The sequence below is a fragment of the Balaenoptera musculus genome, chromosome 3, assembly GCF_009873245.2.
Source record: "Balaenoptera musculus isolate JJ_BM4_2016_0621 chromosome 3, mBalMus1.pri.v3, whole genome shotgun sequence".
In the NCBI taxonomy this organism is placed as follows: Eukaryota; Metazoa; Chordata; class Mammalia; order Artiodactyla; family Balaenopteridae; genus Balaenoptera; species Balaenoptera musculus.
In genome coordinates, this window is record NC_045787.1 from 168,281,636 (window position 1) to 168,309,331 (window position 27,696).

The 27,696-nt window shown below is 55.6% G+C and overlaps 2 protein-coding genes and 1 non-coding gene across 4 annotated transcripts; all 3 read left to right on the forward strand.

The window, feature by feature from the left end:
• Positions 1 to 1,724: 1,724 nt before the first annotated feature.
• Positions 1,725 to 11,384, forward strand: EEF2 (eukaryotic translation elongation factor 2). Its single transcript, XM_036845841.1, has 15 exons — positions 1,725 to 1,850; positions 2,855 to 3,069; positions 3,971 to 4,152; positions 4,244 to 4,455; positions 4,956 to 5,134; positions 5,229 to 5,334; positions 5,826 to 5,939; positions 6,183 to 6,321; positions 6,441 to 6,636; positions 7,287 to 7,545; positions 7,988 to 8,095; positions 8,905 to 9,258; positions 9,496 to 9,678; positions 9,761 to 9,893; positions 10,661 to 11,384. The coding sequence occupies exons 1-15, from the start codon at positions 1,848 to 1,850 to the stop codon at positions 10,852 to 10,854; spliced, it is 2,577 nt and encodes an 858-aa protein (XP_036701736.1). The 5' UTR covers positions 1,725 to 1,847; the 3' UTR covers positions 10,855 to 11,384.
• On the forward strand, positions 4,814 to 4,878 carry LOC118893724. Its single transcript, XR_005019573.1, has one exon. It is a non-coding gene; the product is annotated as a small nucleolar RNA SNORD37 (small nucleolar RNA).
• Positions 11,385 to 13,869: 2,485 nt separating the features above from the next.
• On the forward strand, positions 13,870 to 27,396 carry DAPK3 (death associated protein kinase 3). Of its 2 annotated transcripts, none has more exons than XM_036847940.1 (9): positions 13,870 to 13,979; positions 14,962 to 15,119; positions 21,931 to 22,291; positions 22,578 to 22,707; positions 22,954 to 23,002; positions 23,621 to 23,647; positions 24,763 to 24,915; positions 25,642 to 25,687; positions 26,163 to 27,396. In XM_036847940.1, exons 2-9 carry the CDS (start codon positions 15,058 to 15,060, stop codon positions 26,697 to 26,699), a joined length of 1,365 nt encoding a protein of 454 aa, XP_036703835.1. In that variant the 5' UTR covers positions 13,870 to 13,979; positions 14,962 to 15,057; the 3' UTR covers positions 26,700 to 27,396. The 2 variants fall into 2 exon arrangements, with proteins under 2 accessions (XP_036703835.1, XP_036703836.1); XM_036847941.1 differs by having other exon boundaries at positions 13,911 to 13,995.
• Positions 27,397 to 27,696: the final 300 nt, after the last annotated feature.

Genomic DNA, 27,696 nt, shown 5'->3' on the forward strand with positions numbered 1-27,696 from the left:
TCTCAATAAGCAATCTATTCACTTGGGAGCAAATTCAACCCTCTTAACGAGAAAACCTTTGCTTTTCATCTCTGAAATGTTCCAATTTGCAAGGAAGTGCTGTGAAGTGCCTAAGACGGAGCCCAGCACACAGTGAGTGCTGAGTTCACTTAAACATGTTTTAAAAATTAAGATAAATCATTTATTAAGAATGGGAAACTGGATATCCATCTGCTGAAATCGCGCCCCCCGAACGGCGCATGCGCTTGCCTTGTAAAATTAACGTGTCAGGAACACAGGCGCAGGTGTTAAAGATACGGGATTGAGCTCGGGCATTGACGTCTGCTGCCTGGCACTCTGCGGCTCCGATCCTCGGTCGTTCGGTAGATATTTCTGGAGCAGCTCCTTCCTGCCTCAGTTTCCCCCTGGGTTAAACGCGGGATAGTGATGGCAGTCTTCGATTAAACGAAATCAGGGCTGTGATAGCGCTTTACAAAGCAAAACGCGCAAAGCCTTTGCGGAGAGAAGAGTGCATAGGCTTATTTTAGAGTCCAGACCCGAACTTGCTTGGCTTTTTACAGACGCACATCTCCCCTTCTCCCAGCGCAGGGAAAGCACTGCAGTCCCCCTCTTTTTGACAGAGTGAATTTAGGGGAAGATTTACTGAAAGGGGTTTATTTACGCTAATGAGAATATCATTAATTGATGCAAGAAATACTTATGAGCGCCTACTGTGTACCAGGCATTGAGCTGGGCTCTTTACCAAGAATAAAAATACTGAATTGAATGCCAATTCGTTCTCTTGAGCCAAAGATCTGAAATACAGCTGTTTCTTAGGGTCATATAAGGACACAAATGCAAAATAGTCTTCCTGCGCCTCCCCCTGGAGAGAAAATGAAGTAGAAAATGCGATTGCGCATGTAGAAAAGCGCTTAGCCCCCGTGCTTGCGACAGGGCAAACCAGTACCTGAAATGTGTTTTATTAATAGTAATGATAGCTAATTAAAAATAGCTGACGTGTATTGAGAACTGTGTCAGGCACGGCGCTAATCCCTGTACATATATTTAGTGAATTTTACTCTCCCCCAGTGAGGTCGTACTGATGACCCCATTGCGCAGATAAGAAAACTGAAGAATAGAAAAATACGAGTATCTACTGTAAGAACACTTAAAGTGGTGGAGCTAATAAGGTGTTTTGTTCACTGCTATATCCACAACACCTATAGCAGTGCCTGGTATAGTAGACGCTCAATCTCTCTTTGTGGAATAAATGAGTGATTAATACCTGCCTTTAAAAAAGCTTTTTTTTTCTTGTAAATAGACAGGTAGTTGCAAAAACGGTACTGAGAGGTCCCTAGTACTCTTACCCCTGTACTGTCATCTTACATAACATCAAACCGAGGAAATTAACCTTGGTACAATCCACAGACCCTATTAATATTGTAATCTGCTTTTAATAGGAGTGCTTGGCACTTTGCAGACTGATATAGTTGCTACGATATGGTTAATATTCTCAGCTAAAACGGCTCTTCGCTTTTTGCACCTAAGTGTTGCATCCCGGAGGCGTGCACCCTGCACCGGGCGGACCACACCCCAAGGAAAATCCAAGTGTGGAACGCAGACCCTCTGTATTAGTGCAGCGGCGCCGACGCATAAGGGTTACCCTGTGGGAGGCCGTCCATGCGCCTGCGCGGGGCGTCGCTTCGCCCCCGCCCCAGAAGCGGGGTCAGATGATCCGCCCAACCGGCGTCGGCCTATAAAAGCTTGAGTGTTGACGTCAGCGTTCTCTTCCGCCGTCGTCGCCGCCATACTCGGCGCGGCTAGCTACACTCGGATCTGCCTGGGAGAATCCACCGCCATCCGCCACCATGGTGAGCAGCGCTGTTCAGCGGGTGGCCTGAATCGGCGGCGGGACCTCCGTAGGGCCGGCCCTACCAGGCCTGGAGAGCTGTGGCCTCCCTGACTGAGAGGAGACATGGCGGCGGCGGGGCCGGCGGGCCCGGGGCTGGGGAAGCGGCTGCCGCCATGTCTGCGCGCTGCACTGTTCGCCGAGCTCCGCTTCCGGGGGGCGCCGCCGCCTCCAGGACCCCGGGCCCGGCTGAAGCTGGGGCGGAGGCGGGGCGGGGGGTATGATGATGTGGCAGACGCTGTAATGGCGGGCGCCGCGGTGCGAGCGGGGAGAGGGGAGCCGCCTTATGTAACCCGTGGGCTTGGAGTTTGAGTTCGATTTTCTGTCGGGAGCCGGGGGCGGCAAGGAAATGGCAAAAGGAGAGAAGAGTAAGACCTTTAGAAGCGTCCTGTCTTCTGACGTTGTGTAATCTTGGTCCTTCCTGTACCTCCCAATTGTGAACACCTGATTCCAGAACCACGAGGTGGAGGCCCCTGCCTTTTAGGGCTGCGCAAACCTCCCACCCGACCGGGGGTGGCATATTTAAGAATCGGGGGCGGGGTGCGTGGCTCTGCGTGATTGACCCCCCGCCCCTGCACAGCGAGAGGTGACCTTGGATTTTAAAGAGGCCCTTTGGTTGTGGGAAGGCTGGGGGTATAACCAGTGGCAACACGGTGGGGGGAACTTAAGCTGGACCCCAGATACGCCGATATACTATAAAGGGAAACTGTTGTCACTCTTTGAGACTTAGTCCCCAGTACTCATTCTGGGTTGTGACAACCAGCGTCTGGCTTTTCAGGGACGGGGTGAATTGCACTTTTAAAGGAGTGTCAACAAAGAAAGGGGCATCTGGGTGGGAATTGAGGCAGCGCCAGGACCAGCTCCCTCTGGCCATGGCCTAGCATTCTGTATTGATCAAGGTCTCAGTGCCAAGCTTCATTCCTGGAGTGCCGGGCCATCCTGATCCTCCCCCCGCCCCCCGCTCAGGTGAACTTCACAGTAGACCAGATCCGGGCCATCATGGACAAGAAGGCCAACATCCGAAATATGTCCGTCATCGCCCACGTGGACCATGGCAAGTCCACTCTGACGGACTCCCTGGTGTGCAAGGCGGGTATCATCGCCTCCGCCCGGGCTGGGGAGACCCGCTTCACTGACACCCGGAAGGACGAGCAGGAGCGTTGCATCACCATCAAGTCGACGTGAGCAAGCCTTGGTGCCCTCTGGACAGGGAAGGGGGGGAGGTGCTTACTCTTGAGTCCTTGGGTGGTGGGTAGGGAAGGCAGACAGTAGCCAGCCCTTTCCTGACAGGTTTCTGGGGAGAGGAGCAGCTTGGGGCTGGGTTTTTGAACTGTGAGGGGCAATGGGGCTTAAGCTAGTGAGATGGGAACCTTTTGTCTCCTGTGGGGGAGGCACAGTGATGGGTGGTATTAAGGGGATTTGGAGAGGAGGGGGGCCGAGGCGCTCTTGGCATTGTCTGGAGAAATCTGGGTGGGTGCTGCTGGCATCCAAGGATACTGCTAAAGGTATTGCCTTGCCTGTGGTGGCCCCCTGTGAGTTTTCTGGCCCCAGATGTTAAGAGAGTGAGAAAACCCCCCTCCCCCACAAAAAAAAGAGGCTGTAACAACAGTTGTCGTCATCTGGTAACATCTCCTTGGCCATTGGCTCTCAGACTCGTTTTAGCTGGGGAGGGACGGGTGAAAGGTAGTCTTTGGGGTTTCTGGATCTTGCCTGATTGTGTAGTTGCTCTTTGAAATCAGGTGTGTTGAGCCTGAGAGGAACCAGGTGGACTGCTACCATTGCACCTGTACCAGGGAGGTGGTGGTTCCCGGCAGAGGGTGCCGCAGAGGTAAATGTCCCTGGATAGGATAGCTCTTGCGTGGGAAGTCTGCAGTTCATCTCTAGGGATGAGTAATGCTGGGGGAGGAGACAGGTTGCAGCATCTGTCTGGCTTTTTACTGGATTACAGCCTCACTTCAGAATCAAGAGCATCCACCCCGACTCCCATGGGCAGGAACCTGATGGACCACAGGGCTAGTGGGAGCAGGTTAGGAGCCAGGCTGAGGTGTGCCTCCATCTGGGTAATCTGTCCCAATCTCTCAGGGCCATTTCCCTCTTCTACGAGCTCTCAGAGAATGACTTGAACTTCATCAAGCAGAGCAAGGATGGCTCTGGCTTCCTCATCAACCTCATTGACTCTCCTGGGCACGTGGACTTCTCCTCAGAGGTGACAGCCGCCCTCCGTGTCACTGATGGTGCCTTGGTGGTGGTGGACTGCGTGTCGGGTAAGCAGCAGGCCTCCCCACGGATGGCGGGGACGCTGGGGCTGTCCCCTCTTTGGCTGACGGAGACGCCTCATCCCGTGCTGGTCCACAGGTGTATGCGTGCAGACAGAGACGGTGCTGCGCCAGGCCATTGCCGAGCGCATCAAGCCTGTGCTGATGATGAACAAGATGGACCGGGCGCTGCTTGAGCTGCAGCTGGAGCCCGAGGAGCTCTACCAGACCTTCCAGCGCATCGTGGAGAATGTCAACGTCATCATCTCCACCTACGGGGAGGGCGAGAGCGGCCCCATGGGCAACATCATGGTAGGATTGCCTGACTGCTGAAGTCGGGGTCCCTTGGCAGATCGCCGTCTCCTGCTGCGTTCCTAGTACCCCCTCCCGCTTCTCCCGCCGGGTGGGCAGCGTTCCTCATGCAGACTGGAAGGGTTGTGGTCTTCTCCTTGGGGGCTGCCCTTGGGAAACCACTGTTGTGAAGCCATGGCCTCCTGGGGGTTCTTGGGAGGTTGGAAGGTAAGGTTGCCAGGAACCTTGGAATGGCAAGAAGGCTGGACTTCGGTGGAGGCTGGGGGGTAGAGGCTCAGCCTGCTAACAGAGGGGCATGGGGCAGTGCTTGTGGCATCATCGCGCACCCCCTCGTGATGGGGGCAGAGCTGGGCACCCTGTACGTGATGACTAAAATTTCTTCACTTTGACCTGACGGCTGTTGAAGAAATCTAGTGTCTGAGGGCCGGGGTGCTTGGAGACTTCGTAGATGTGGCTTGTGTCCAACTGTCCCAACTCACAGCTTTCTCCTTCTCTCTCAGATCGACCCTGTTCTCGGTACTGTTGGCTTCGGGTCTGGTCTCCACGGCTGGGCCTTCACTCTGAAGCAGTTTGCGGAGATGTATGTGGCCAAGTTTGCCGCCAAGGGCGAGGGCCAGCTGGGGCCTGCCGAGCGGGCCAAGAAGGTGGAGGACATGATGAAGAAGCTGTGGGGAGACCGGTGAGTGCTGGAGACACAGCTCAAGTGTCTGTGGGGTCCTTCATACCCGCGTCCCCCCAGATTCCCCTAACTTGGGTTGAGCCTTCTCTGACAGGTACTTTGATCCAGCCAACGGCAAATTCAGCAAGTCAGCCAACAGCCCAGATGGCAAGAAGCTTCCGCGGACATTCTGCCAGCTCATCTTGGACCCCATCTTCAAGGTGAGCTGGCATGTGCTTGATAGGTAGGCGTCCCCAGGGCTGTCCTTGAGCTCCCTGAGAATCTGGTACCCAACCTGCTGCAGCCAGTAGCAAGATGCCGTGGGGCAAGACAGGGCCAGGCTGCAGAGGCAGCTTCTGGGACAGGATGAGGCAGCATGAGGTCAGAACGCCCTCAGGGTTCCACCCTGACCCCTGGGCTTCATCATCAGGGGGACCATCAGCCTCCCTGGTCGGGCAGCGGGTGAGATGAGGTAGGAGGGTCTGGGGTTTGCAAGCCTGTGAGTTTAGTTAGTGTATGCTCAATGTCTGAAAATAGAAACGGGTTTTTTTCTTTTAACAATCTGTCGAGAAGTGTCCCCGTGATTTGCTTAATCGGGTCAGGCCTTTGGTGGTAAGTGAGGATGGCCTTTAAAGCTCCAGAGCAGGAAGCAGGTAGCTTCAGGCTTCCAGTATGTTCCCAAACCCACTTTGTCATGTCTCCTGGGTGTCAGGTGTTTGATGCAATCATGAATTTCAAGAAAGAGGAGACGGCAAAACTAATTGAAAAACTAGACATCAAGTTGGACAGTGAAGATAAGGACAAAGAAGGCAAACCACTTCTGAAGGTGAGTGGAGCGGCCATCCTGTGAGTCCCCGTCCCAGCTTGAGGGCCATTTTCTCAGGTAATCACACAGCTGGCTGTGAGGGTCCCAGGGCTCCACGCTTGCCCAGGCTTACATTAGAAGTATCACCAGCAGGAGCGCTGTCACCAGCAGGGGTGGGTATGAGACATCAGGTGTTTTACACTGCTCTTCTAGATTCTTTCTCAAGTCATATTTTTTCTTTCTCTCTCAAATCCCCTCCTTCAGGCAGTGATGCGCCGCTGGCTACCTGCTGGGGATGCCCTGCTGCAGATGATTACCATCCACCTGCCCTCTCCTGTGACGGCCCAGAAGTACCGCTGTGAGCTCCTGTACGAGGGGCCCCCAGACGACGAGGCCGCCATGGGTACGTGGGGCGTGCCTGCACCCCGGGGTTAGAACGCTGGGCAGAGCTGCAGAATTCTGGAGAGCTGAGCTGCCAGGGAATCAGTTTCCCCTGTGGGGGGTTCCTTTCTCTCTCCTCAGGCATTAAAAGCTGTGACCCCAAAGGCCCTCTTATGATGTACATTTCCAAAATGGTGCCGACCTCTGACAAAGGTCGGTTCTATGCCTTCGGCCGGGTCTTCTCAGGGCTGGTGTCCACCGGCCTGAAGGTCAGGATCATGGGGCCCAACTACACGCCCGGGAAGAAGGAAGACCTATACCTGAAGCCAATCCAGAGGTGAGGTGCTCCATGAGGCAGAGGGTGCCCAGCAGCCTCCCTTCCGCCCTTCAAGCCAGTGAAGGGGGAAGGGGGAGGGTTATCGGAATGTAGGAGACTTGGCCAGGGGAGGCCCACCAGGAAATAGTGTCTCCTCCTCCCCACTAGGGATTCACAGTGAGACACAGCCCGGAGTCGGAAGCAGTTGGGCAGAAATTATGGGGGCAGCATACATTTTTAAAATACCCAGAGGGCAGGCTCTGACCCCAGAGATGTCATGTGGCGGGTGGCCACCCAGTCGCTGCTCCAGGTGTGGGTAGTGGGAAGACAGCCTCCATTCCTGCTAGTTCCTCAGGGCCCTGACTGTACTGCGACCTGTGAGTGCCGCCGGTTTCCCTGTGGCACGCATGTCTGGCCTGGGTCAGGGTGCAGAGTCCTGCACAGGGCACGTGTTAATGAGCAGGTGGCTCTGTCCTGGTGTGCAGGAGCCAGAACTGTCACTGAGACCTGGGTCGCAAGATAGATTCAGGGCTTGGCCCAGGGTGGGGTGGCACTGCCCCTCCAGACAGGAAGACAGCCGCAGGCTCCAAGACAAAGGAGGCTTGTCTTTGGTCGTTTGGGGATCTGTCACCCCAGTGCTGATGCATTGTGGCCTTTTGTGTCTCCCCCAGGACAATCCTGATGATGGGCCGCTACGTCGAGCCCATTGAGGACGTGCCTTGTGGCAACATTGTGGGCCTGGTGGGCGTGGACCAGTTCCTGGTGAAGACAGGCACCATCACCACCTTCGAGCATGCCCACAACATGCGGGTGATGAAGTTCAGCGTGAGCCCTGTCGTCAGGGTGGCTGTGGAGGCCAAGAACCCGGCCGACCTGCCCAAGCTGGTGGAAGGCCTGAAGCGGCTGGCCAAGTCGGACCCCATGGTGCAGGTGGGTGGGCCCCAGCCGGAGGCGACACCTGTGGCGGTGGTTTGTTGGCTTATGTGGTGTGGCTGAGCCGGAAAGATTCTGCTGGCTTCTCACACGAGTAGAGGTTCCATGTTGAGAAAACCAGCTGTGCTGGGTACACCTGTCCTGGCAGAGGTGCTGCCCTTAATTTAAATGGTGGTTTTCCACCCAGGAACCCGATCTCTTTCGTAGGCTGCTTGGGTCTTTACAGGCTGGTTGTGCACAGAGGGTCCTTTTAGAAGGTTAATGTTGAAAACGAGTAAAGAGGACCCTGCTATTTTCCCCCCAAAACCCCATTTTGGGAGTCTGCCTTTTCCAGCTGGAGGGAAGCTTGGAGCCCGCTTTCCACCTGTCCCTAGGATCCCTTGGGTTTCACGCATTTGTCCCGGGGTCTGTGCTCAGGCTGACACGTGGCCCTTTTCAGTGCATCATTGAGGAGTCCGGGGAGCACATTATCGCGGGTGCCGGGGAGCTGCACCTGGAGATCTGCCTCAAGGACCTGGAGGAGGACCACGCCTGCATTCCCATCAAGGTGAGGCCTGGCACTGCTCTGATGGCCGGAGGCCCACTGTCCCCAGGATGGAGGGGCCGGTGGAGAGCACGGACCTGGGTCCAGGCTGGGCTCTGAGGGGCCCATTGACTGGGGCACTCGGTTCTCCATCCTTCCATCCGTTACTGCCAGGTGATATGTGCTGATACCAGCGGCCTAGATGCGTTGGCAAGGCTGGAGTGTGAGTGGTCTGCTTCTTAACAAATTTTTAAAAAAACTCTTGGGAAGTGCAGACACTGAGGCTTACGTAGCCGGCCCCACGCCCAGCTGGTGCGTTCTGGTTTCCATTCTCTCCTTTTTTTTCCCCCACAGAACTGAGTGCAGATCTGTGTCTGTCCTCAGACCTGGATTTGGGTTTCTTTACGTGTGGTTCTCCTTGTTAAGCTTCTGTTTTTTCGTTTCTCTCTACCTATAGGAATGAAATTTTTTTTTTCAGGTATGGTGACAGCTTTTCCCCATTGTTTTCTACGTTAGAAAACTAATATACTGGGGTGTGGGGTTAGGCCTAGCACTTGTATCTTTTGAGATTTTTTTCCCAGTTAATACCGCATATGTGGAGTTTCACTAGCTCTCTTGGCAGTGGGCTTCCTCCTACAAGGGAGTAGCTGCACACCTCATGTTTACACAGAAGACGTGCATGGCTCTGTGCCGTCAGATCAAATGCGGTCTGCTTTCTGTGCCACTGCCACTGTTAAGTGGGTCTCGTTATTAGGAAGACCTTCTGTTAAGATGCCTCTCAGGTGTCTGGTTGCTGTGGCAGACCTGACCTGACCTGCGTGCTCCTTTTGCAGAAATCCGACCCAGTCGTCTCGTACCGAGAGACCGTCAGTGAGGAGTCTAACGTGCTCTGCCTGTCCAAGTCCCCCAACAAGCACAACAGGCTGTACATGAAGGCACGGCCCTTCCCCGACGGCCTGGCCGAGGACATCGACAAGGGCGAGGTGTCTTCCCGCCAGGAGCTCAAGCAGCGGGCCCGCTACCTAGCCGAGAAGTACGAGTGGGACGTGGCCGAGGCCCGCAAGATCTGGTGCTTTGGCCCTGATGGCACCGGCCCCAACATCCTCACTGACATCACCAAGGGCGTGCAGTACCTCAACGAGATCAAGGACAGCGTGGTGGCCGGCTTTCAGTGGGCCACCAAGGAGGTGAGGGGCCGCTCAGGCACGACTCTGGTGGGTTTGTCACTGGGGGGTCCTCCTGTCCTTGTTTCCCTGTTGGCAAGGTGGGGCTGTGGTCCTGTTTTCTGGGAAAGGGACCCTAGGGAGGCCAAGATGGTCCCTGTCGGTGAGACCTGGAGGAGCTGGCACAGACAGTTTTGGCTGACCTGTTCTCAGGAGCTGCAGTAGAGGCGGTTTCTTGATGGTGTTCCCCTTCCTCCATAGGGGGCGCTGTGTGAGGAGAACATGCGGGGCGTGCGCTTTGACGTCCATGACGTGACACTGCACGCGGACGCCATTCACCGCGGGGGCGGCCAGATCATCCCCACGGCCCGGCGCTGCCTGTACGCCAGCGTGCTGACCGCCCAGCCCCGGCTCATGGAGCCCATCTACCTTGTGGAGATCCAGGTGGGGAGGCCCGGCCGCGCCAGCTGCTGCTCCCAGTCCCAGCCTGCCCAACAGCTGCTAATAGCCTTTCTTTGCCTGACAGTGTCCGGAACAAGTGGTTGGTGGTATCTACGGTGTCCTAAACAGGAAGCGGGGCCACGTCTTTGAGGAGACCCAGGTGGCCGGCACCCCCATGTTTGTTGTGAAGGCCTACCTGCCTGTCAATGAGTCCTTTGGTAAGTGCCAGTCTGGTGTGGTCCTCAGATGCCCGCTGCCTTTGGGGTGGAACCCAGCAGACATTCAGCCCATCTGGTCTAGGACGGGACCCAGTTCTTTTCTTATCTTTTTTAATATTTATTTGGTCGTGCTGGGTCTTGGTTGCGGTAGGGTTGCTCCTTAGTTGCGGCTTATGGGCTCCTTAGTTGTGGCATGCAAACTCGTAGTTGCGGCATTCATGTGGGCTGTAGTTCCCTGACCAGGGATTGAACCCGGGCCCCCTGCATTGGGAGCGTGGAGTCTTAACCACTGCGCCACCAGGGAAGTCCCAGGGGCCCAGTTCTTTCTCGTAGTGCATGGCACAGGGTGGGGCTGATAGGAGCTGTTGCTTTCTGCATCGCAGTTGTGGAGGAGGAGGTGCCCTGTTTCTCACATGGGCCTCTGGACTGTTGAATTAGGGGGAAGGTCCTTGGGCCTGTAAATCTAAGAGCAAAGCCTGCAGAGCAGCTGTGCTGGAACTCTGGTTCATCCTGAGAAGGAGCAGGTGGAGACCAGAGGCCCAGGAAGGGCCAGCCCTGCCTCACTTATTAATCAGTAGCCTTTGAGGGAGCCTTTGGGTGAGGGATAGGATAATGGGCCTGACATCTAACATGAGCCAGGTAGTCCAGACTCAGTGATCCTCTGGTGTGGGCCTGTGTTCCCACCTTCCCCTCCTGGCCTCCACCAGGGAGCTGTGAGGCACCACACCTGGGCTGCCCGGTGAGTGCCGTCTCTGTGCCTTCTACAGGCTTCACCGCTGACCTGAGGTCCAACACGGGCGGCCAGGCCTTTCCCCAGTGTGTGTTCGACCACTGGCAGATCCTGCCCGGTGACCCCTTCGACAGCACCAGCCGCCCCAGCCAGGTGGTGGCAGAGACGCGCAAGCGCAAAGGCCTGAAGGAAGGCATCCCGGCCCTGGACAACTTCCTGGACAAGTTGTAGGTGGCCTCCCCGCAGCCTGCTGCCTGGTGGGACTCGGTGCAGCCCCTGCGCCCAGGGACAGGTGACCACAGCAACAGCCCCACATTCTCCACGACACCTTGAGGCTGTCCAGACCCAGTAACGCTCTGCCTGACAAGTTTCTGGGGCCCACTCCGTGCCATCGCTCAACATGAACACTTGATGCCGTTTCTTTCGATATTTATTTCTAGATTTCAGAGGCAACAGAAATGCCCTCACAGCAGGGACTTATCTGGCCGGTGGGGATGGGGGAGGAGATGGGACACCCAAAGCTTTTTTGTTAAGAGGGAAATTCACATGTCCAAAAAAAGTTAAAAATAAACGCATTAAGAGGTTTATTTGGGTAAATGGCCCGTAGTGGATTCTTCTCCGGAAAGGGGGAAGGAACAAGCGGGTAGATGTTCTCTTTGGACAGAAGCTAGAAGGCAGGAAATCCTGTGCAGTGTCACCATGAGCACCTCCAGCTGTATTAGTGCCATTGGAATAATAAATTTGATATGGTGGTGATCGTGCATGCGTGTCCATGGTCTTTCTCCATCCGCTCAGGCTAGAATGGACTCCCTGTGCCGGTGAGCGAGGCCATTGGTGACGCTCTGATACACAGTGTTCAGTATCACCTCCAAATGTCGTCCAGGGCCGAGGCAGAGGTCCGTGAGACTTCATGTGATCCAGGCGAGTCCAGTTGTCCATCTGTCACGTGGGGCCAGCCGGTGGAACTGTCCTACATCTGTGTTGTCCACAGGGGCAGCCACTGGCCTCGTGTCTGCTGAGCGTTTGAAATGGGGGCAGTGCAGCCCAGGACCGTTACTTTCAGCTGTAAATATATTTCCATAGTCTGATGGCGCTGGTGCTGTCATAGCAGTGCAGGCTGGGAAAATTGCCCTTGTGCTCAGCTTTGTCCAATCAAAACTTCCCTGTGGTTACTGCAGTTCTGACTAGCACCCTGGGGGCTGATTTGTGCCTGGGATGTGGGAGGAGCTTCAGTCTAACTTTCATGCTAGGAGCAGCTCTTTGAACACAGCAAGGATTCCTTTGTAGGATTCTCCGGATTTGTCCATTCAAACTTTACCCAAGATTTGTACCATTATGCGTGGGTTATCACTCTACATGCCTGTCCTCAGGAAGGCGGATGGGGACACTGAGGTGCTGGTGTGGGGTTCCAGGCCAGGAGGGTGGCTATTGTGCTCCCAGGCTGCCCAGGCCTATACCTCCACTAATATGTGTCTTGTTAAGGTATGGAAAGGGGAGGAAAGGAGTTGTAGAAACCTGATGAACTTTGCCTAGAGCCAGATGACCAAGGTCAACATCAGTGATAAGTCAGGATGATAGTATGGACCCTTGGTAAGGAGTGATGAAAATGGCACTGTATGGGCTTCCTCCCTAAAACCCGTCACCCCTCTTTTAACGATGAGAAAGACAAATTCCAATTGAGGGAGTAGACCAATCCTCAAAACTGTCTTAAGTTATCAAAAACCAGAAAGTGAGAGAAGCTCAAAGCCCAGAGGAACCTAAGGAGACATAACTAAATGTGACGTGGGATCCTCGCACAGGAAAAGGACATTAGGGAAAAACAAGAACTCTGAATAAAGTATGGACTGGTTAATAAATGTATCACTCTTGGTTCATTAATGGTGACAAATACAAGATGTAATAGGGGAAACTGGATATGGGAGAAAGTGCTTTAGCTGTGAACTGAAGTGTGCTTAGGAGTTAAGAGTGGAGGAACGTGGTCCCCAGGCAGGAGGAAGAAAGAGCTGGTGCCATCTCAATGAGATGCTTGAGGCGAGAAGGCAAATGGTGTTGGAGTGAAAAAGGGGGGGAATTGCACGAGGTTAGGGTGGCCAGCAAGGACCAAAAGACACAGGTCTGTGTCAGATGGTATCTGAGCTAGTTCAGCATGGGCTTTGGGTTCGGGCCTCTCTGGGAGCGAATCTCAGTTATGCCTTTGCTGGCTGTGTGACTCCGGGTGGGTTACCTAACCTCTCTGGGGTCTGTTTCCCCAACTATAGAAAGGGTAAAATATTAATGTACTTTACCTCCTCGGGTTGTTGATTGGTACGCACTAAGGCTCAATCAATGCTAGCTGTTACTATGTATCTTGAGCTTAAAAGGAGTCACAAAACAATCCTCAAGGGGCTTCCGTGGTTGGCGCAGTGGTTAAGAATCCGTCTGCCAGTGCAGAGGACACGGGTTCGAGCCCTGGTCTGGGAAGATCTCGCATGCCGCGGAGCAACTAAGCCCTTGCGCCACAACTACTGAGCCTGCGTGCCACAACTATTGAAGCCCACGCGTTTAGAGCCCGTGCTCCACAAGAGAAGTCATGCAATGAGAAGCCCGCGCGCTGCAACGAAGAGTAGCCCTTGCTCGCCACAACTAGAGAAAGTCCGCACTTAGCGACGAAGACCCAACACAGCCAAAGATAAGTACATAAATAAAATTTAAAAAAAAATCCTCAAGCATTAATGGCAACACCAGACCAATCTCCTAACCCAAAGCCCACACTGAACTAGCTCAGATACCATCTGACAATCTCCTAATTTGCATCTTTATGTATTTGGAATATGGTTAGCATTTTACAGAGAAGGAAACTGCCACTCAGGGACTAAAGCAGCCCAAGGGTTCACCTCAGGGTCTGTCATGCCGGAGCTGGGCCTTGGATTCGCGCTATCTCATGCCCAAGGTAGGCAGGAATAGGGATGCAGAATTTCAGCATCCCGCCTCCCAGCTTCAGGACCCCGGTCAGAGGAGAATGGGCGGGGCGGTCCAGGGGCCGGAAGTCGGAAGGCCGACTTCCGTAAGCTTGACCGGCGTTCTTTGCAGCCAATCACCTGCGGGAAGCCTAGCCTGTGCCAAAGACGAGGCAGCATTCTGGTGAGGAGGGCGGGAAGCGCGAGGGCCTGAGCCTGGAAGGCGGCGGTGGGCGGGCTTCACGAGCGGCGTGCGCACTGGCCAATGGGTGGTGGGCTCCACCTCTTGGGGGCGGGCCCTGGAGGCGCGGTGACGTCGCACGGATCAGCGCGTCGAGGCCGCCAAGGCTGCGGGCCCTGAGGACGCGGCGGCGGCCAGCGCGGCTGAGGGTCCGGTTCGCGGCTCGGGGGCCGAGGAGGGTGCGGAGCGGGCTCGGTCCGAGGCTGGCGGGTTGGGGGGCCCTTGGGGGACTTAGCGGGGGTCACGTTTGGGGACCCGAGGGATGACTGGGCGGGAGAAGAAGCTGGGCCGGGGCCTGTGAGGGGCGTGGCGGTCTCTGGGACGCTGGAGCAGGGACGTCAGGGGCTGGGGAGACCTTGGAGGCGTCTCTGAAGGAAGCCGTCGGGGTCTGCCTTGGAGCTTGGGAGACGGTCGGGGGAGAAGGACGATGGAGGAGACTCTCAGCTGTGGCCCTTTGAGGAGGCCTGTTGGGAGTGTGGAGACCGGGGTGGGGGGGCCTTCGGGGACGCGGGGAGGAAGAAGTTATATTTGCTAGGACGGTGGAAGTCAGGGGAAGCAAGAGCGGGTCGGGGCCTTTGGAGGAGCTTGGAAGCCATTGTCCAGTTACTGGGGAATTCAGGATTGGGGGGAGCAAGAGATGGGGTGAGCACAGCGCTGCAGAGGGTCTTAAGAGACCAGCCGAGGGGGAGGGGTTAGTGGGTAAGGGAAAGAGGGGTTGAGGCCGCTGATGGGTAGGGAGATGGAAGCGTGTTGGAGGTCTGGCAGGGAATCAGGGAGCCCCAGGGTTTGGGGGTGTGAAGAGTGTGGGGAACTTGCAGGAGTGTGTGGGGCTCTGGACGAGCAGGTTGGGAGAAGCCTAGGAGGGAGAGGTGGAAGAAGACAGGGGTACTGTGTCTGGAAGCAGAGGTCTGTGGCTGGTGGGAGCTATGGGGGTGGAGGTGGCACAGCGGGGCTAACACTGACCTCGGGGGCGGTGTGGTATCTAAATGAGCCGACATATGGAAGTGCCCTGCCCACCAAGTGCAAGTGCTTTCTACAAGGACCGTGGAATTTCAGCATGGTGTAATGTGAAACCTATTTTGGGGGAGCAGGTCACTCCATTGACCTAGAAGTAATGGCTGGCATCTCACTCCTTTCTTATTTCCCTGTTTCCTCCTCCAGGGTCACAGCTAGAGGACTCCCTGAGGTCCTGTCCCCCGGGCCACTGTGACTGCGTTTGCACTGGAGTGGAAGGCGCTGGAAGGCAGACCGGCCGCTATGTCCACATTCAGGCAGGAAGATGTGGAAGACCACTATGAGATGGGGGAGGAGCTGGGCAGGTGAGCTCTCCCCTTTGATGGGGCTCCAAGGAGGGGAGAGACCCGCTGTGGGGTTTTCTGGGTGTATCTCCTGTCCTTTATCCTACTCTCCAAGAAGGGATGAGTCGGTATCATGTGCTGTGGAACGAGTTTGGGCTTTGGAGTCAGCCAGTCTGGGCCTGGAATTCTTGCTGTGACATCCTCTGTGCATTTCCTTTGGGGAGAAACATAACTGAGCACAAATGGCACCTAATACGGTGCCTGGCATTGGCGTGAGAGCAGTAGATGTTGGCAGGTTTTGTTGGTGAGGGTCTGTCCCTCTCTTTAATCCTCTCTTGTGGGAGGGCAGTTGAGTCTCCCCGGGTCTCGTACGTTTCCAGGGAAGGCCTCCTGTCTGGGCACACACCCTTGTGGGAAAGAGAGGAGGTTTCCCGATCCAGCCAGCAGCTGATTTCCTGCTGGGCTGGGCCTTGGAGTGTCCCCTGGGAGCGCCCCCCTCCCCTCAGACCTGCCAGGCACCACCCTCCCCCCCCACAGAGCCTCAGACCTTATTTGGTGAGTTTGTTGCTGGCCGGCCCCATGATGTCACCAGAATGGAATGTAAATAACTGAGCCATAAACTGAGCTGTTCATCAGGCCTTTGCTGAGAGAGTGTATGGGGCTCATTTGGGATTCTGAAGTCCCTCCTTCAGGAATTTCCTCCGGTAGAGTGGTAGAGAATGCAGGCCGTCTCCCCACCCTCAAAGAAGTCTCAGACTCTGTTGTTGAAAATGTATTAGGACCTGCTGCTGAGAGTAGTTTGGCAAAAGTCAGCAAAAATACCATGTATGTTCCCTTTAACCCACTGATTCTGCTGCTAGGAGTTAATTCCGTGGGAGTAGTACATACATGGACCTAAGGATCTAGGGACAGGGAGAGTTGCTGTAAGGACTTTCTGTGAGCAAAAGATGGGAAGCCTCTTCAGTGCCCGTCACAGCACCATAGCCTCGTCGATGGACTATTACGCAGCCATAAAAAGAGCCTGAAAAGAAACAAAATTGAGTTATCTGTAGTGAGGTGGATGGACCTAGAGTCTGTCATACAGAGTGAAGTAAGTCAGAAAGAGAAAAACAAATGCTGTCTGCTAACACAGATATATGGAATCTAAAAAAAAAAAAAAATGGTTCTGAAGAGCCTAGGGGCAGGACAGGAATAAAGTCGCAGCCATAGAGAATGGACTTGAGGACACGGGGAGGGCGAAGGGTAAGCTGGGACGAAGTGAGAGAGTAGCATGGACTTATGTATACTACTGAATGTAAAATAGATAGCTAGTGGGAAGCAGCCGCATAGCACAGGGAGATCAGCTCGGTGCTTTGTGACCCCCTAGAGGGGTGGGATAGGGAGGGTGGGAGAGAGACGCAAGAGGGAGGGGATATGGGGTTATATGTATATGTATAGCTGATTCACTTTGTTATACAGTAGAAACTAACACACCATTGTAAAGCAATTATACTCCAATGAAAATGTTAAATAAAAAAAAAGAGCCTGGCAACTTGTATAATGCAAGCCTCGTAGAGAGTTTATTGAAATTTTCTAGTAGCTGTGTCAATTTTAATAATTTTTTTTATAATTAACCTTTTTTTTAATTGATTGATTTTTTTTTTTAAATTTATTTATTTATTTATTTTTGGCTGTGCTGGGTCTTCGTTTCTGTGCGAGGGCTTTCTCTAGTTGCGGCAAGCGGGGGCCACTCTTCATCGCGGTGCGCGGGCCTCTCACTATTCTGGCCTCTCTTGTTGCGGAGCACAGGCTCCAGACGCGCAGGCTCAGTAGTTGTGGCTCACGGGCCCAGCTGCTCTGCGGCATGTGGGATCCTCCCAGACCAGGGCTCGAACCTGCGTCCTCTGCATTAGCAGGCAGACTCTCAACCACTGTGCCACCAGGGAAGCCCTAATTAATTGATTTTTAAAAATTTATTTATTTGGCTGCGCCAGGTCTTGGTTGCGGCACGCAGGATCTTTGTTGCCGCATGCGTGGTCTTTAGTTGCGGCATGCGGGGTCTTTAGTTGTGGCTTGCGGACTTCTTAGTTGTGGCATGCATGAGGGATCTAGTTCCTTGACTGGAGATCGAACCCAGGCCCCCTGCATTGGGAGCGTGGAGTCTTAGCCACTGGACCACCAGGGAAGTCCCAATTTTAATGATTTTAGTAATGTATTCTACTTAATCCAATATGTCAAACTGTTATCATTTTGCTTGTGATCATTATGGAAATTACTAATGAAATAGTTTACTGCCTTTTATTGATGTGCACCTTTGAAATCTGGTGTGTCTTGTACACTCACAGCACATGTTAATTCGAATGGGCTGGACAGCTTCCATGTGGCCAGTAGCTGCCATCTTGGACAGCGCTGCCCTATGTAATGATCCAGAACATTCTTGGAGACACATGAGGTGAAGGATTAATGCCACAGAACACTGTGCATACTGTGCTGCAATTTGTATAAATTGCAGATGTTGTTTGGACATCTGAGTCCTGGGCTGTTTTTTTGTTGCATTTCCATTCATCTGTGAAAGGCCCTACCAGGCAGATACTGTTATTATCCTCATTTTATAGATAAAGAAACTGAGGCTGAGAGCAGGGAAGCGGCTTGCCCAAGGCTATACAGACTAAAAGTGGCCAGGCAGGATTCAGACCTTGAGGCCACGCCCTGCCGGCTGCAAAGCCCAGGCATGCTGGAACCAGTGCTGGAACCAGAGGTGGGCATCCAGCTTCTTCTGCCTGTCTCGAGTAAAGCATGGTCGTGTTTCCTTGTCCCAAGAGTCACGGGCTAAATGAACTGGGGGTGAGTTTCTTTGTGCGCCTGTGCGGATGTGTATGGAGGGTTCTTTCCTCCTAATTCAAGTCACCTGGACAGTCTTGGGAAATAAATGAATCTGCGGTTGGTCATTGTAGACCTCCAGCCTGGCTTCCACGTCACGGAGAGCTGTGTGTGTCTGTATTCGTCAGCTTGGGCTGCTGTAGTAAAGTGCCTCAGACTGGAGGGCGTGAACAGTGGAGGTTGATTCTCTCACGGTGCTGAAGGCTGGACATCCAAGGTCGAGGTGTCAGCAGGCTTGGTTCCCTCTGAGGCCTCTCTCCTTGGTGTGTAGATGGCTGCCTTCTCCCCACGTCCTCACATTTTCTCCCTCTGTGCATATCTGTGTCCTAAACTCCTGTTCTTATTATAATCTCCTTATAAGGACACTAGTCATACTGGATTAGGACCCACACCAGTGATCTCATTTTGTACTTAATTACCTCACATTTTGAGGTTCTGGGGGTTAGGATTTTGGGGGACACAATTCAACACCTAACAGTGTCTTTGTCCCTCTTCCCATGAACTCTTTCTTTGTTAGTTTTTTTGTTAGTTCAGCTTGGAATAAAGCTAGAGGGGAAGAAAATCCTTGTATTTGAGAATTAGGCCACATGTCCAGTGCTTAGCAGTGTTCCGGGCACGCGGCGAACACTCGGCCCTCGAAGTTATTACCGTTAGGCGTCATCGTGGGATGGAAGGTGGACCTGGAAGAACTTGCTTGGTTGATGTCGGCAGAGGGGAGGGGGAAAGGCCTTTCAGGTGTGGGGAATGTTAGCTAAGATGTGGAGGTGGGGGCAGGAGCACAGCGTGGATTTCCGTGCGGGGGGCGAGGCCTGATCAGGGACACTTGACATTTCTCGTCTGACCTGTGCTCTTGGCTTTTAGACTAGTGTATGAGTGTCCTGTTGCTGCTGTAACAAATTACCAGAATTTAGTGGCTTAGAACAACACCCATTTATTATCATAAAGGTCTGGGAGTCAGAAGTCTAAAATGGATCTGCAGGGCTGGTCCTTCTGGAGACTCCAGGGGAGCATCGGTTCCCGCCTTTTCCAGCTTCTAGAGGCGCCGCATCCCTGGCTCGCGGCCCCTTCTGCATCCTCACAGCCAGCAGCGCAGCATCTCCCATCTCGCTCTGCCTCTGATCCTCCCACCTCCGTCTTACAAGGACCCTGTGATGACACTGGGCCCCCCAGGGAATCCAGGGTCATCCCCATCTCAGGGGCCTTAACTTAATTCTGTCTGCAAAGGCCCTCTGCCCCATGAGATGACGTGTCCACAGGTTCTGGGGATTCGGATGTGGACCCTTATTTAGCCTACCCTGGTTGGTAATAATTTGCACTCCCCACTTTGATCCTCACCTGCCTGAGTGTGCTCGGAGCGTGTCTGCAGTGGCTTGCCGTGGGCGCCTTTGTGTCTCAGTGCTCACGAGGGCAGCGCTTCAGGTGTTTGCTGACTGCAGGTGGTCCTGGGCGTCCCAGTGAGGTCCACTTACTGGGACACACCCAGTTGGGTCCCTCGGCTTTTCTGAGGGCCCTGCTGGCTTGGCAGAGGCGCCCCTCACTCATTTCTCATTCTGTCTGGCCTGTCCTCCCTGTGCTGTCACCAACTTAAGAGACCCCTCCTGTCCCCAAGGCCCGTCTGCACAATTCCTTCCTCTGCGTGCTCGTCCCCCATTTCCACGAGATGTCACATAGTCACCTAGTCTCCTTTCCCTTGACCCCCAGTGGTGCCTGGTTGAAGTTTCTTGTCTGGAATGTGTGCCTTCTGTCTTAGAATTAGTTTCTCTGCTCACGTGTGTGTTCATACATCCTCTGGAGGCTGGGGTGCACGACCCATGGCCTTTGGGCCACATCCGGCCCTCACCTAGTTCAGTATGGCCCGCCTACGAACGTAGGATGGTTTTTTCCTTGTTTAAAGGGTTATAAAAACACACAAGAATTGTGACAGAGACCACATGGCCCGTAAAGCTTAAAATATTTACCCTCTGGCCTTTTTCATTCAACTCCTGAGAGAAAGCAAGTTAACGTAAGTTCCTAGATAGCAAAAGAATACGGACATTGGACAGCTCCCTGGAGTGCAGTAAAGAGTTTCTCTCTCTTTCTCTTCAGATACCAGGGGTCTTGAGATACAAGTCACACACCATACAGTTTACTCATTTAATGATCTTTCATACATTCACAGGGTTTTACAACCTTCACCATTAACTACTTTCAGAACGTTTCCATCACTCCAAAAGGAAACCTCATCCCCATGAGCAGGCACACCCCCATCCCCTCCCCCAGCCCAACAACCAGGAACCCACTCTCTGTGTCTGTGGATCTGCCTGTTCTGGACATTTCCCATCAATGGAATCACACACTGGGTGTCCTTCTGTGTCTGGCTTCTCTCTCTGAGCATCGTGTTCTCAGGGTCCATCCACGTTGTAGCGAGTGTCAATGCTTCTCTCCTTTTGATGGCTGAGAGATGTGCCCGTGTGTGGAGGGACCACATTTTGTGTATCCATCATCTGTTGAGGGACATTTGGGTTATTTCCATCTTATGGCTACTGTGAATAATGGTGCTGTGCACATTTGTGTGCAGATTTTTGTGGAGTGATATTCCTGGGTCCGATGGTAACTCCATGTTTCACCTTTTGAGGAACCGCCAGACTATTTTCCACCGCGGCTGCCCCGTCTCACACGCCTACCAGCCAGGCACCTGGGTTCCGGTTTCTCCACATCCTCACTCTTCTCTCTTGTTGTGAAAATGTATGTACTTCTTTCACTCTGCCTATTGAATAACAAGCTCTTTTTTTTTTTTTAAAGGTGATAGACATCCTTTTATTTATTTATTTTTTGGCTGAGCCACACGGCATGTGGGATCTTAGTTCCCCGACTAGGGATTGAACCCGTGCCCCCTGCACTGGGAGCATGGAGTCTTAAACACTTCCACTCCAGGGAAGCCCCTGAATAAGAAGCTCTTTTGAACTCAGTGGTTTTTTATCTTAGATTTTAAACAATGATGAAATACGCTGTGAGAAGTTGAATCGTATAGAGTCATATCAAATAAAAAGTAAAAACCCCTTTTCACTGCCCTCAGTCGCACTCCTCAGAGATGTCTCTTGCTCACAGCTTGGTGTGTGTCCTTCAGACCTCTTTTCCTGCATCTACACACATAAACATACCTGCATAGGTGGGTACAGCATGTACCTTTTTTACCCAGAAAAATCTTGTTCCTTGTGTTATCCTGCAGCTGTCTTCACTGAGCCAGTCTTCACGGGTATCTGTCTTTTCTTTTTTTTTTTTTTAATTATTTTATTATTTTAACTATTTATCTTTGGCTGCGTTGGGTCTTCGTTGCTGCGCATGGGCTTTCTCTAGTTGCAGTGAGAGGGGGCTACTCTTCGTTGCGGTGTGCGGGCTTCTCATTGCCGTGGCTCTTCTTGTTGCGGAGCACGGGCTCTAGGCATGCGGGCTTCAGTAGTTGTGGCGCATGGGCTCAGTAGTTGTGGCTCGCGGGCTCTAGAGCGTAGGCTTAGTAGTTGTGGCGCACGGGCTTAGTTGCTGTGTGGCATGTGGGATCTTCCCGGACCAGGGCTTGAACCCGTGCCCCCTGCATTGGCAGGCAGATTCTTAACCACTGCACCACCCGGGAAGCCCACGGGTGTCTTTCCAGTCAGCACAAGGAGAGTCATTCTTTTCCAAGACTGTGAAAATTCTGCCTGACTTACCATGATGGGAGTCCAGCTCCCTTTTGATAAACGTGGAGCCGTTTCTGTTCTTTCACTGCTGCAGAAATGCCAGGTAGCCACTGTATTCACCAATTTGCACTCACGTGGGAGCACCCCTGCCAGGTGGGGTGCATTCTTCAGCTGGTGGGGTGCACCTCAGCATGGTGCCAGGAGCTGGGATGAGCTGTCCCAGGAGGTTCCATCATCCGAGCGCGGCCCGGTCCCAAGAGTCCTGTGACCCTCTCGGCGCTCACTCCCCACTCTCCCCTCCCGCTCTGTCCTTGCAGTGGCCAGTTTGCGATTGTGCGGAAATGCCGGCAGAAGGGCACTGGGAAGGAGTACGCGGCCAAGTTCATCAAGAAGCGCCGCTTGTCGTCCAGCCGCCGGGGGGTCAGCCGGGAGGAGATCGAGCGGGAGGTGAACATCCTGCGGGAGATCCGGCACCCCAACATCATCACGCTGCACGACATCTTTGAGAACAAGACTGACGTGGTGCTCATCCTGGAACTGGTCTCGGGCGGGGAGCTCTTCGACTTCCTGGCGGAGAAGGAGTCGCTGACAGAGGACGAGGCCACCCAGTTCCTCAAGCAGATCCTGGACGGCGTCCATTACCTGCACTCCAAACGCATCGCCCACTTCGACCTCAAGGTAGCCCCGCTGGGCCCTCAGGACAAAGCTGGGGACCAGCCTGACTGGGGAGGGTGAGGATGGGGGCCGAGAGGGTCCACCTCCCCTCGGCACAGGATGTCCTTGCCCGGGGCGTTGGGGAGACAGACTGGCTCAGGCCTGGACCTGTGCGGGGGTCAGCCCTCACAAACCCCGCACACTGGGATTGGGAGGTGCTCAGGGACAACCTGGCGCTGTTCCCTGAGGTGCCGGGCCGGCAGCAGCACTGCCTCCTGCCCAGCGCCCTGCCTTCCCTCCCCGCCCCCAGCCAGAGAACATCATGCTCCTGGACAAAAATGTGCCCAACCCACGGATCAAGCTCATCGACTTCGGCATCGCCCACAAAATCGAAGCAGGGAACGAGTTCAAGAACATCTTTGGCACCCCGGAGTTCGTGGGTAAGGCCCGGTGTGGGCCTTGGGGGGTACTGGAGGACTTCCAGCTGGCATGGGGTGAGGCAGGCCCACTGGCCTCAGGTTTCCCTTCCTGGCCCCGGCGCTGGACACGGGGACTCAAGGCCTGGCGTTGGTGCTGTCACCGTCCTGGCCTTCCCTTCCGAGAGCCAGCCTTGTCTGAGTGGGCTCTGTCCGCTGGTGCCCCCTTAGCCACACCCGGCACCTGACCCTGTCTGCTTATCTCTGCAGCTCCCGAGATCGTCAACTATGAGCCCCTGGGTCTGGAGGCGGACATGTGGTGAGTGGGGGGCGGCGGGCCCGGGGCTGCCCTCGTCGCTTCTCCTCAGGGCATCCCCCATCTGTCCCCAGGAGCTGCCGGTCACAGCCGCAGGCCGGAGTGTAGCCTCTTCTCCTGGTCTTGGAGCTGTGGGGCAGGGGCAGGACAGACTGCTGCCTTAGAACAGGGTTGGCCAATGACCCAGGCCCATGAGCTCGGAATGGTTCTCACGTTTCTGGAGGGTTGTTAAAAACACACGCACGTGTGGCAGAGACCATCTGTGGCCCCCAAAGCCCCGCTCAGCGTCTCGCCCTTTAGAGAAGGAGTTTGCCAGCCCTGCCCTCGGCCACAGCAGCCCCGTCGAGGGCCCCACGTCTGCATGTCTGTGGTGCCTTTGGACTCTGTCCACGCCGCCCCGACCCTGGCCAGTTTGAGCCTGGACAGGCAGGTGTGGCCAGAGGCACTTCAGCGTCCAGTCCTGAGACCCTCTGAGCAGAGCGAGGGCCTTGGTGGGGGCTGTGCAGCCCCTGGAGGGAGAGGGTCCCTGGGGCTGACGGGCCTGCTGCCGACCGGGCTCTGGGGTTGGGGTGCTGTGCCCCCGGCTGAGCTGACCCGTCTCTTCTGTATGTTCTCTTCCAGGAGCATTGGCGTCATCACCTACATCCTGTGAGTACCTGCTCGGCGCTTCCTGCCCCCTCCCGGGGCCCTGCTGGGTCAAGAGGAGGGTAGGGAGGCTTCTGTGCGGGGACAGAGAGTGGAAGGCAGCACCCTCAGTGCTCTGATGTGTCGCGGCGCTCGGGAACTCTGGATGGGTGGACGACTGCATGAGTTAATGAATGAATTTGTGCAGGAGAGAGAGGTGTGTTCAGGAGAGTTCAGAAGGCAGGGCCTGATCGTGTGAAACAACCGTGCAAGGCCCTGGGCCGGGATGGCGTGTCCCCCTCGTCCTCTGGCTGGCAGCTCCTAGGCGTGGTGGATTCAGACACGGGCCCGTTGGAGAGTAACTCAGCCTCCAGCCCCTCCCCTTCCTGGAGGTCAGGGGTGAGGATGAAAGTTCCATCCCTGTAACCCCACTTGCTGGTTCCCTGGCCACCGGCCCCCTCCTTAGGGCCTTTCCAAAGTCACCTCAGTGGCATCAACTCAGGTGTGGTTGGAGGGGGCTTCTTGTGAACAACAAAAACACTCCTTTCATCTCGAACCTTGAGCTGTTTTAGGAAAGGGAACAAAGACCAAATATTATAACAGAAGATGCTCCCACCTTGGGTTTTAGGAAATGACGAGGGTTTTCGGATGTGTGTGCCTGAGGATTGGAGTGAAGACCACATATACATTTGTCACCCTAAGTCACAGCATCACGTACCCAGAACCCCACAGTGTGGTGCTGTGGCCTCAGTGCAGCATGTCTGGAAGACACACGACGTCTACGGTGTTGGCCAGGACTCCCCCCGACCTCCCCCCAAAGTTAGCCGTTTTCCCTCTAACTACTACACGCTTCAGGGAAGTGCCTCAAGGTTGTGCGTCTGCGTAGCTACTTTGAGATTCTGCAGAGATTTTGCCCACCCATTTCAGCACCCCTCACTGGCTGGGCAGTGGGTTTTCACTGCTTCTGGTTGGAGGCTGGGCGCAGTTGTGGTTGGTGGCCATGGGCCCGGCATTGCCCTTCCTCCACGTCTGCCCCCTGCATGGGCATGGCGGAGTTGGGTGGTGGCGTGGACAGCGGCCTGGTTGTGGGGTGACCGCTGGGCTGTCCGGCCCCACTGAGCCTGGTGTCCATCTTCCAGTTTGAGTGGCGCGTCCCCATTCCTGGGAGAGACCAAGCAGGAGACCCTGACCAACATCTCAGCCGTGAACTACGACTTTGACGAGGAGTACTTCAGCAACACCAGCGAGCTGGCCAAGGACTTCATCCGCCGGCTGCTCGTCAAAGACCCCAAGTAGGAGCGCTGGGCCGGGCAGGGAGGGCCTGGCGAGGCCCCCAGGATGGGCGCTGTGGCCGAGGACAAGTAACACGTCCGTGTCCGTCCGAGCCGCCACCTTCCTGTTACTGGGAATTGGGCGTGGCTTCTGCTTTGGGCTGGAGATAGCACAGAGAAGTTAGGTCGGCCCTCTTAAGAAGCTGTCTCTTAAGCTTTTAATTTGTGGCCAACGTTTAAGATAGGAGGTTTCCTATAAGATTCCAGATTACTATTTGTTTTTTCTTAGAAAAAAATCTAACTGTGCTGGCAGCACGGAGCCTGTATTCACACAGAGGTGCTCCCATGGGCCACAGTCCTCCCCAGCCTCCTCCTCTAGGCACCTGAGTTGTGAGACCCCAGTGTTAAGTGTCAACACTGTGAACGAAACCCCTCAGAAAACATGGAGACCCTGGAGTCCGCATCCCCAGGCCCCTTGACGGGCTCCTTGTGGTTGGCCAAGCAGAGTGGAAGCTCTTCATGGTGCCTGTACTTTCACGGTCATTTCAAGGACTTGCTGCTGGGCTGGAGGGTGACTTTAGGGACTTGGGGGGGGTCCCCAGGGGCGGGTGCCTGAGTCAGCCACAGGTGGGGCTGAGAGCCAGAGTTGCAGCAGGGAGAGCATGGCTCACCCCTTCCTGCTCTCTGCGTCGGGGAGGATGGTAAAGTGGCCCACGTGCAACTAACTAGGGTTGGGGGCTCTTCCAGGAGGAGAATGACCATCGCCCAGAGCCTGGAGCATTCCTGGATCAAGGTGAGGCAGTGGGGCTGCCCCCACATAGGCATGGCAGGTGTGAGCAGCCTCTGGCATGGGGGAGGGTCCCCAGGGGAGCGGGCCCGGACGGTGTGGGGCGCGGGGTGTGCATGGACGTGGTGTCGGAGCCATCTCACGGAGATGCCGGCTGGAGTCCATGGCCCCTCTGCACGTAGCAGGGCTCCCTCCCCAGAACTTCCCAGAAAGGGGTCACCTCCAGGCCCGGGTTAGGGTTGGCAACCTCTGTAAAGAGCCAGAGAGTAAATGCCTTTGGGTCTGTGGTCTGTGGCACGACCACGTAGTCTGCCATCCATTTTCGGCTCGGCCATCAGAGCGTGGAAGCTCGAGGAGCACGTGTATGTGAATGGGCAGGGCTGCGTGCCAATGAAAAGCGAGCGGAGGGCCAGGTGTGGGCCGGGGGGGAATGCTCCCCCTGCCGGCCCCTGGTCCAAGGCGCCCTCCCCTCCTGCTGCAGGCGATCCGGCGGCGGAACGTGCGGCGAGAGGACAGTGGCCGCAAGCCGGAGCGGCGGCGCCTGAAGACGGCCCGCCTCAAGGAGTACACCATCAAGTCGCACTCGAGCATGCCCCCCAACAACACCTACGTCAACTTTGAGCGCTTCTCCAAGGTGCTGGAGGAGGTGGCGGCGGCCGAGGAGGGCCTGCGTGGGCTCGAGCACAGCCGGCGCCTGTTCCACGAGGACATCGAGGCGCTGACGGCAATCTACGAGGAGAAAGAGGCCTGGTACCGCGAGGAGAACGAGAGCATCGGCCAGGACCTGCGGCGGCTGCGCCAGGAGCTGCACAAGACCGAGGCGCTCCAGCGGCAGGCCCAGGAGGAGGCCAAGGGTGCCTTGCTGGGGGCCAGCGGGCTCAGGCGCCGCTTCAGCCGCCTCGAGAACCGCTATGAGGCGCTGGCCAAGCAGGTGGCCTCCGAGATGCTGTTCGTGCAGGATCTGGTGCGTGCCATGGAGCAGGAGAAGCTGCAGGGCGGGGAGTGCAGCCTCCGCTAGGGCCGCTCGGGGCGCGGTGTCCTCCACCCCGGGGGAGCCCCCCATCACCCTGCTGTGGCCCTGGATGTCCACGGCTGAGGGGAGGGCTTTGGCCCGGCTCTGCACCGGGAGGACGTGGCTGACCTGGGCCTTCTCTGTGCAACCCAAGTCGTCGTCCCCGGGCCCCGGCTCAGCCCCTCCCTCCTGCAACTCGACTCTGGGGACTTCCGGGGCAGCATCACCTCAGGAACTCTGCAAGGGGTTGGTACCGCCAAGACAGCTCTGGCCGTGGTGGACACCGATGCCTCACACGTGGCAGGGTGTAGGGGTGGCAGCCTCCATGTGCAGGGCCTGGGTCAGCGGCTGCAGGCCCTCCATGTGGTCTGAGTGCATGGAGCCTTGGTGTGGGGACGGGGGTGTCTGAGTGCCCCGGGCTCGCCCCAGGGCTCAGAGTTGGAGGGGCCTCTGCTCGACAGCCCGGCTCCTCCTGTTCTGGAGACGGATGGCTGCTCCCCCAGGGTCTGTGGTGGAGGTGGCCTCTGAGCCCAGCTCTTCAGATCCCCCAGCCCCTCGCGGGGCCCCCAGCCTGGGGCCGGGCACCAGGGCCAGAGCTGAGGAGATGACGCAGCCCTCGAGGAGGTGTGGGTCTGGGGGTTGCATTGGGGGCAGTGTGTGGCAGGGCACAGCGCCCGGATGCAGTAAAGGAAACATCTGTAAAGCTGAGTCTCCACTCCCTCCCTGAGGCAGGCCCACTGGGGGCGGGGAAGGGGGTGAAGAGCTGTGGCCGCATGGAGCCTCCCGCGGGCAGGCTGTGGAACCATCCCCTGCTCTCCAGCTCCCTGTCAACGCACAGCGCTGACTCTGAGAGCCATCGGCGGGGGTCCCACCTGCTGCCTTGCCCTGTTCCTCTCCCTCCCCCAGTGCTGCCTTCAGGACAGCACCTCTCGGCTGGGCCCCCCGGAGTAGCTGCTGGAGGCCCGTGTTCCCAGCGTCCCCTCCTGGAGAGCCCCAGGACCCC

Bases quoted from the DNA above. Each gene is read 5' to 3' on its own strand.
- EEF2 (XM_036845841.1), top strand. The intron at 3,070-3,970 runs GTGAGCAAGCCT...CCAATCTCTCAG, and splicing joins TGCATCACCATCAAGTCGAC to GGCCATTTCCCTCTTCTACG. The intron at 8,096-8,904 runs GTGAGGCCTGGC...CTCCTTTTGCAG, and splicing joins ACGCCTGCATTCCCATCAAG to AAATCCGACCCAGTCGTCTC.
- DAPK3 (XM_036847940.1), top strand. From the start codon at position 15,058: ATGTCCACATTCAGGCAGGAAGATGTGGAAGACCACTATGAGATGGGG. The intron at 22,292-22,577 runs GTAGCCCCGCTG...CCCCGCCCCCAG, and splicing joins TCGCCCACTTCGACCTCAAG to CCAGAGAACATCATGCTCCT. The intron at 23,003-23,620 runs GTGAGTGGGGGG...GTTCTCTTCCAG, and splicing joins GGTCTGGAGGCGGACATGTG to GAGCATTGGCGTCATCACCT.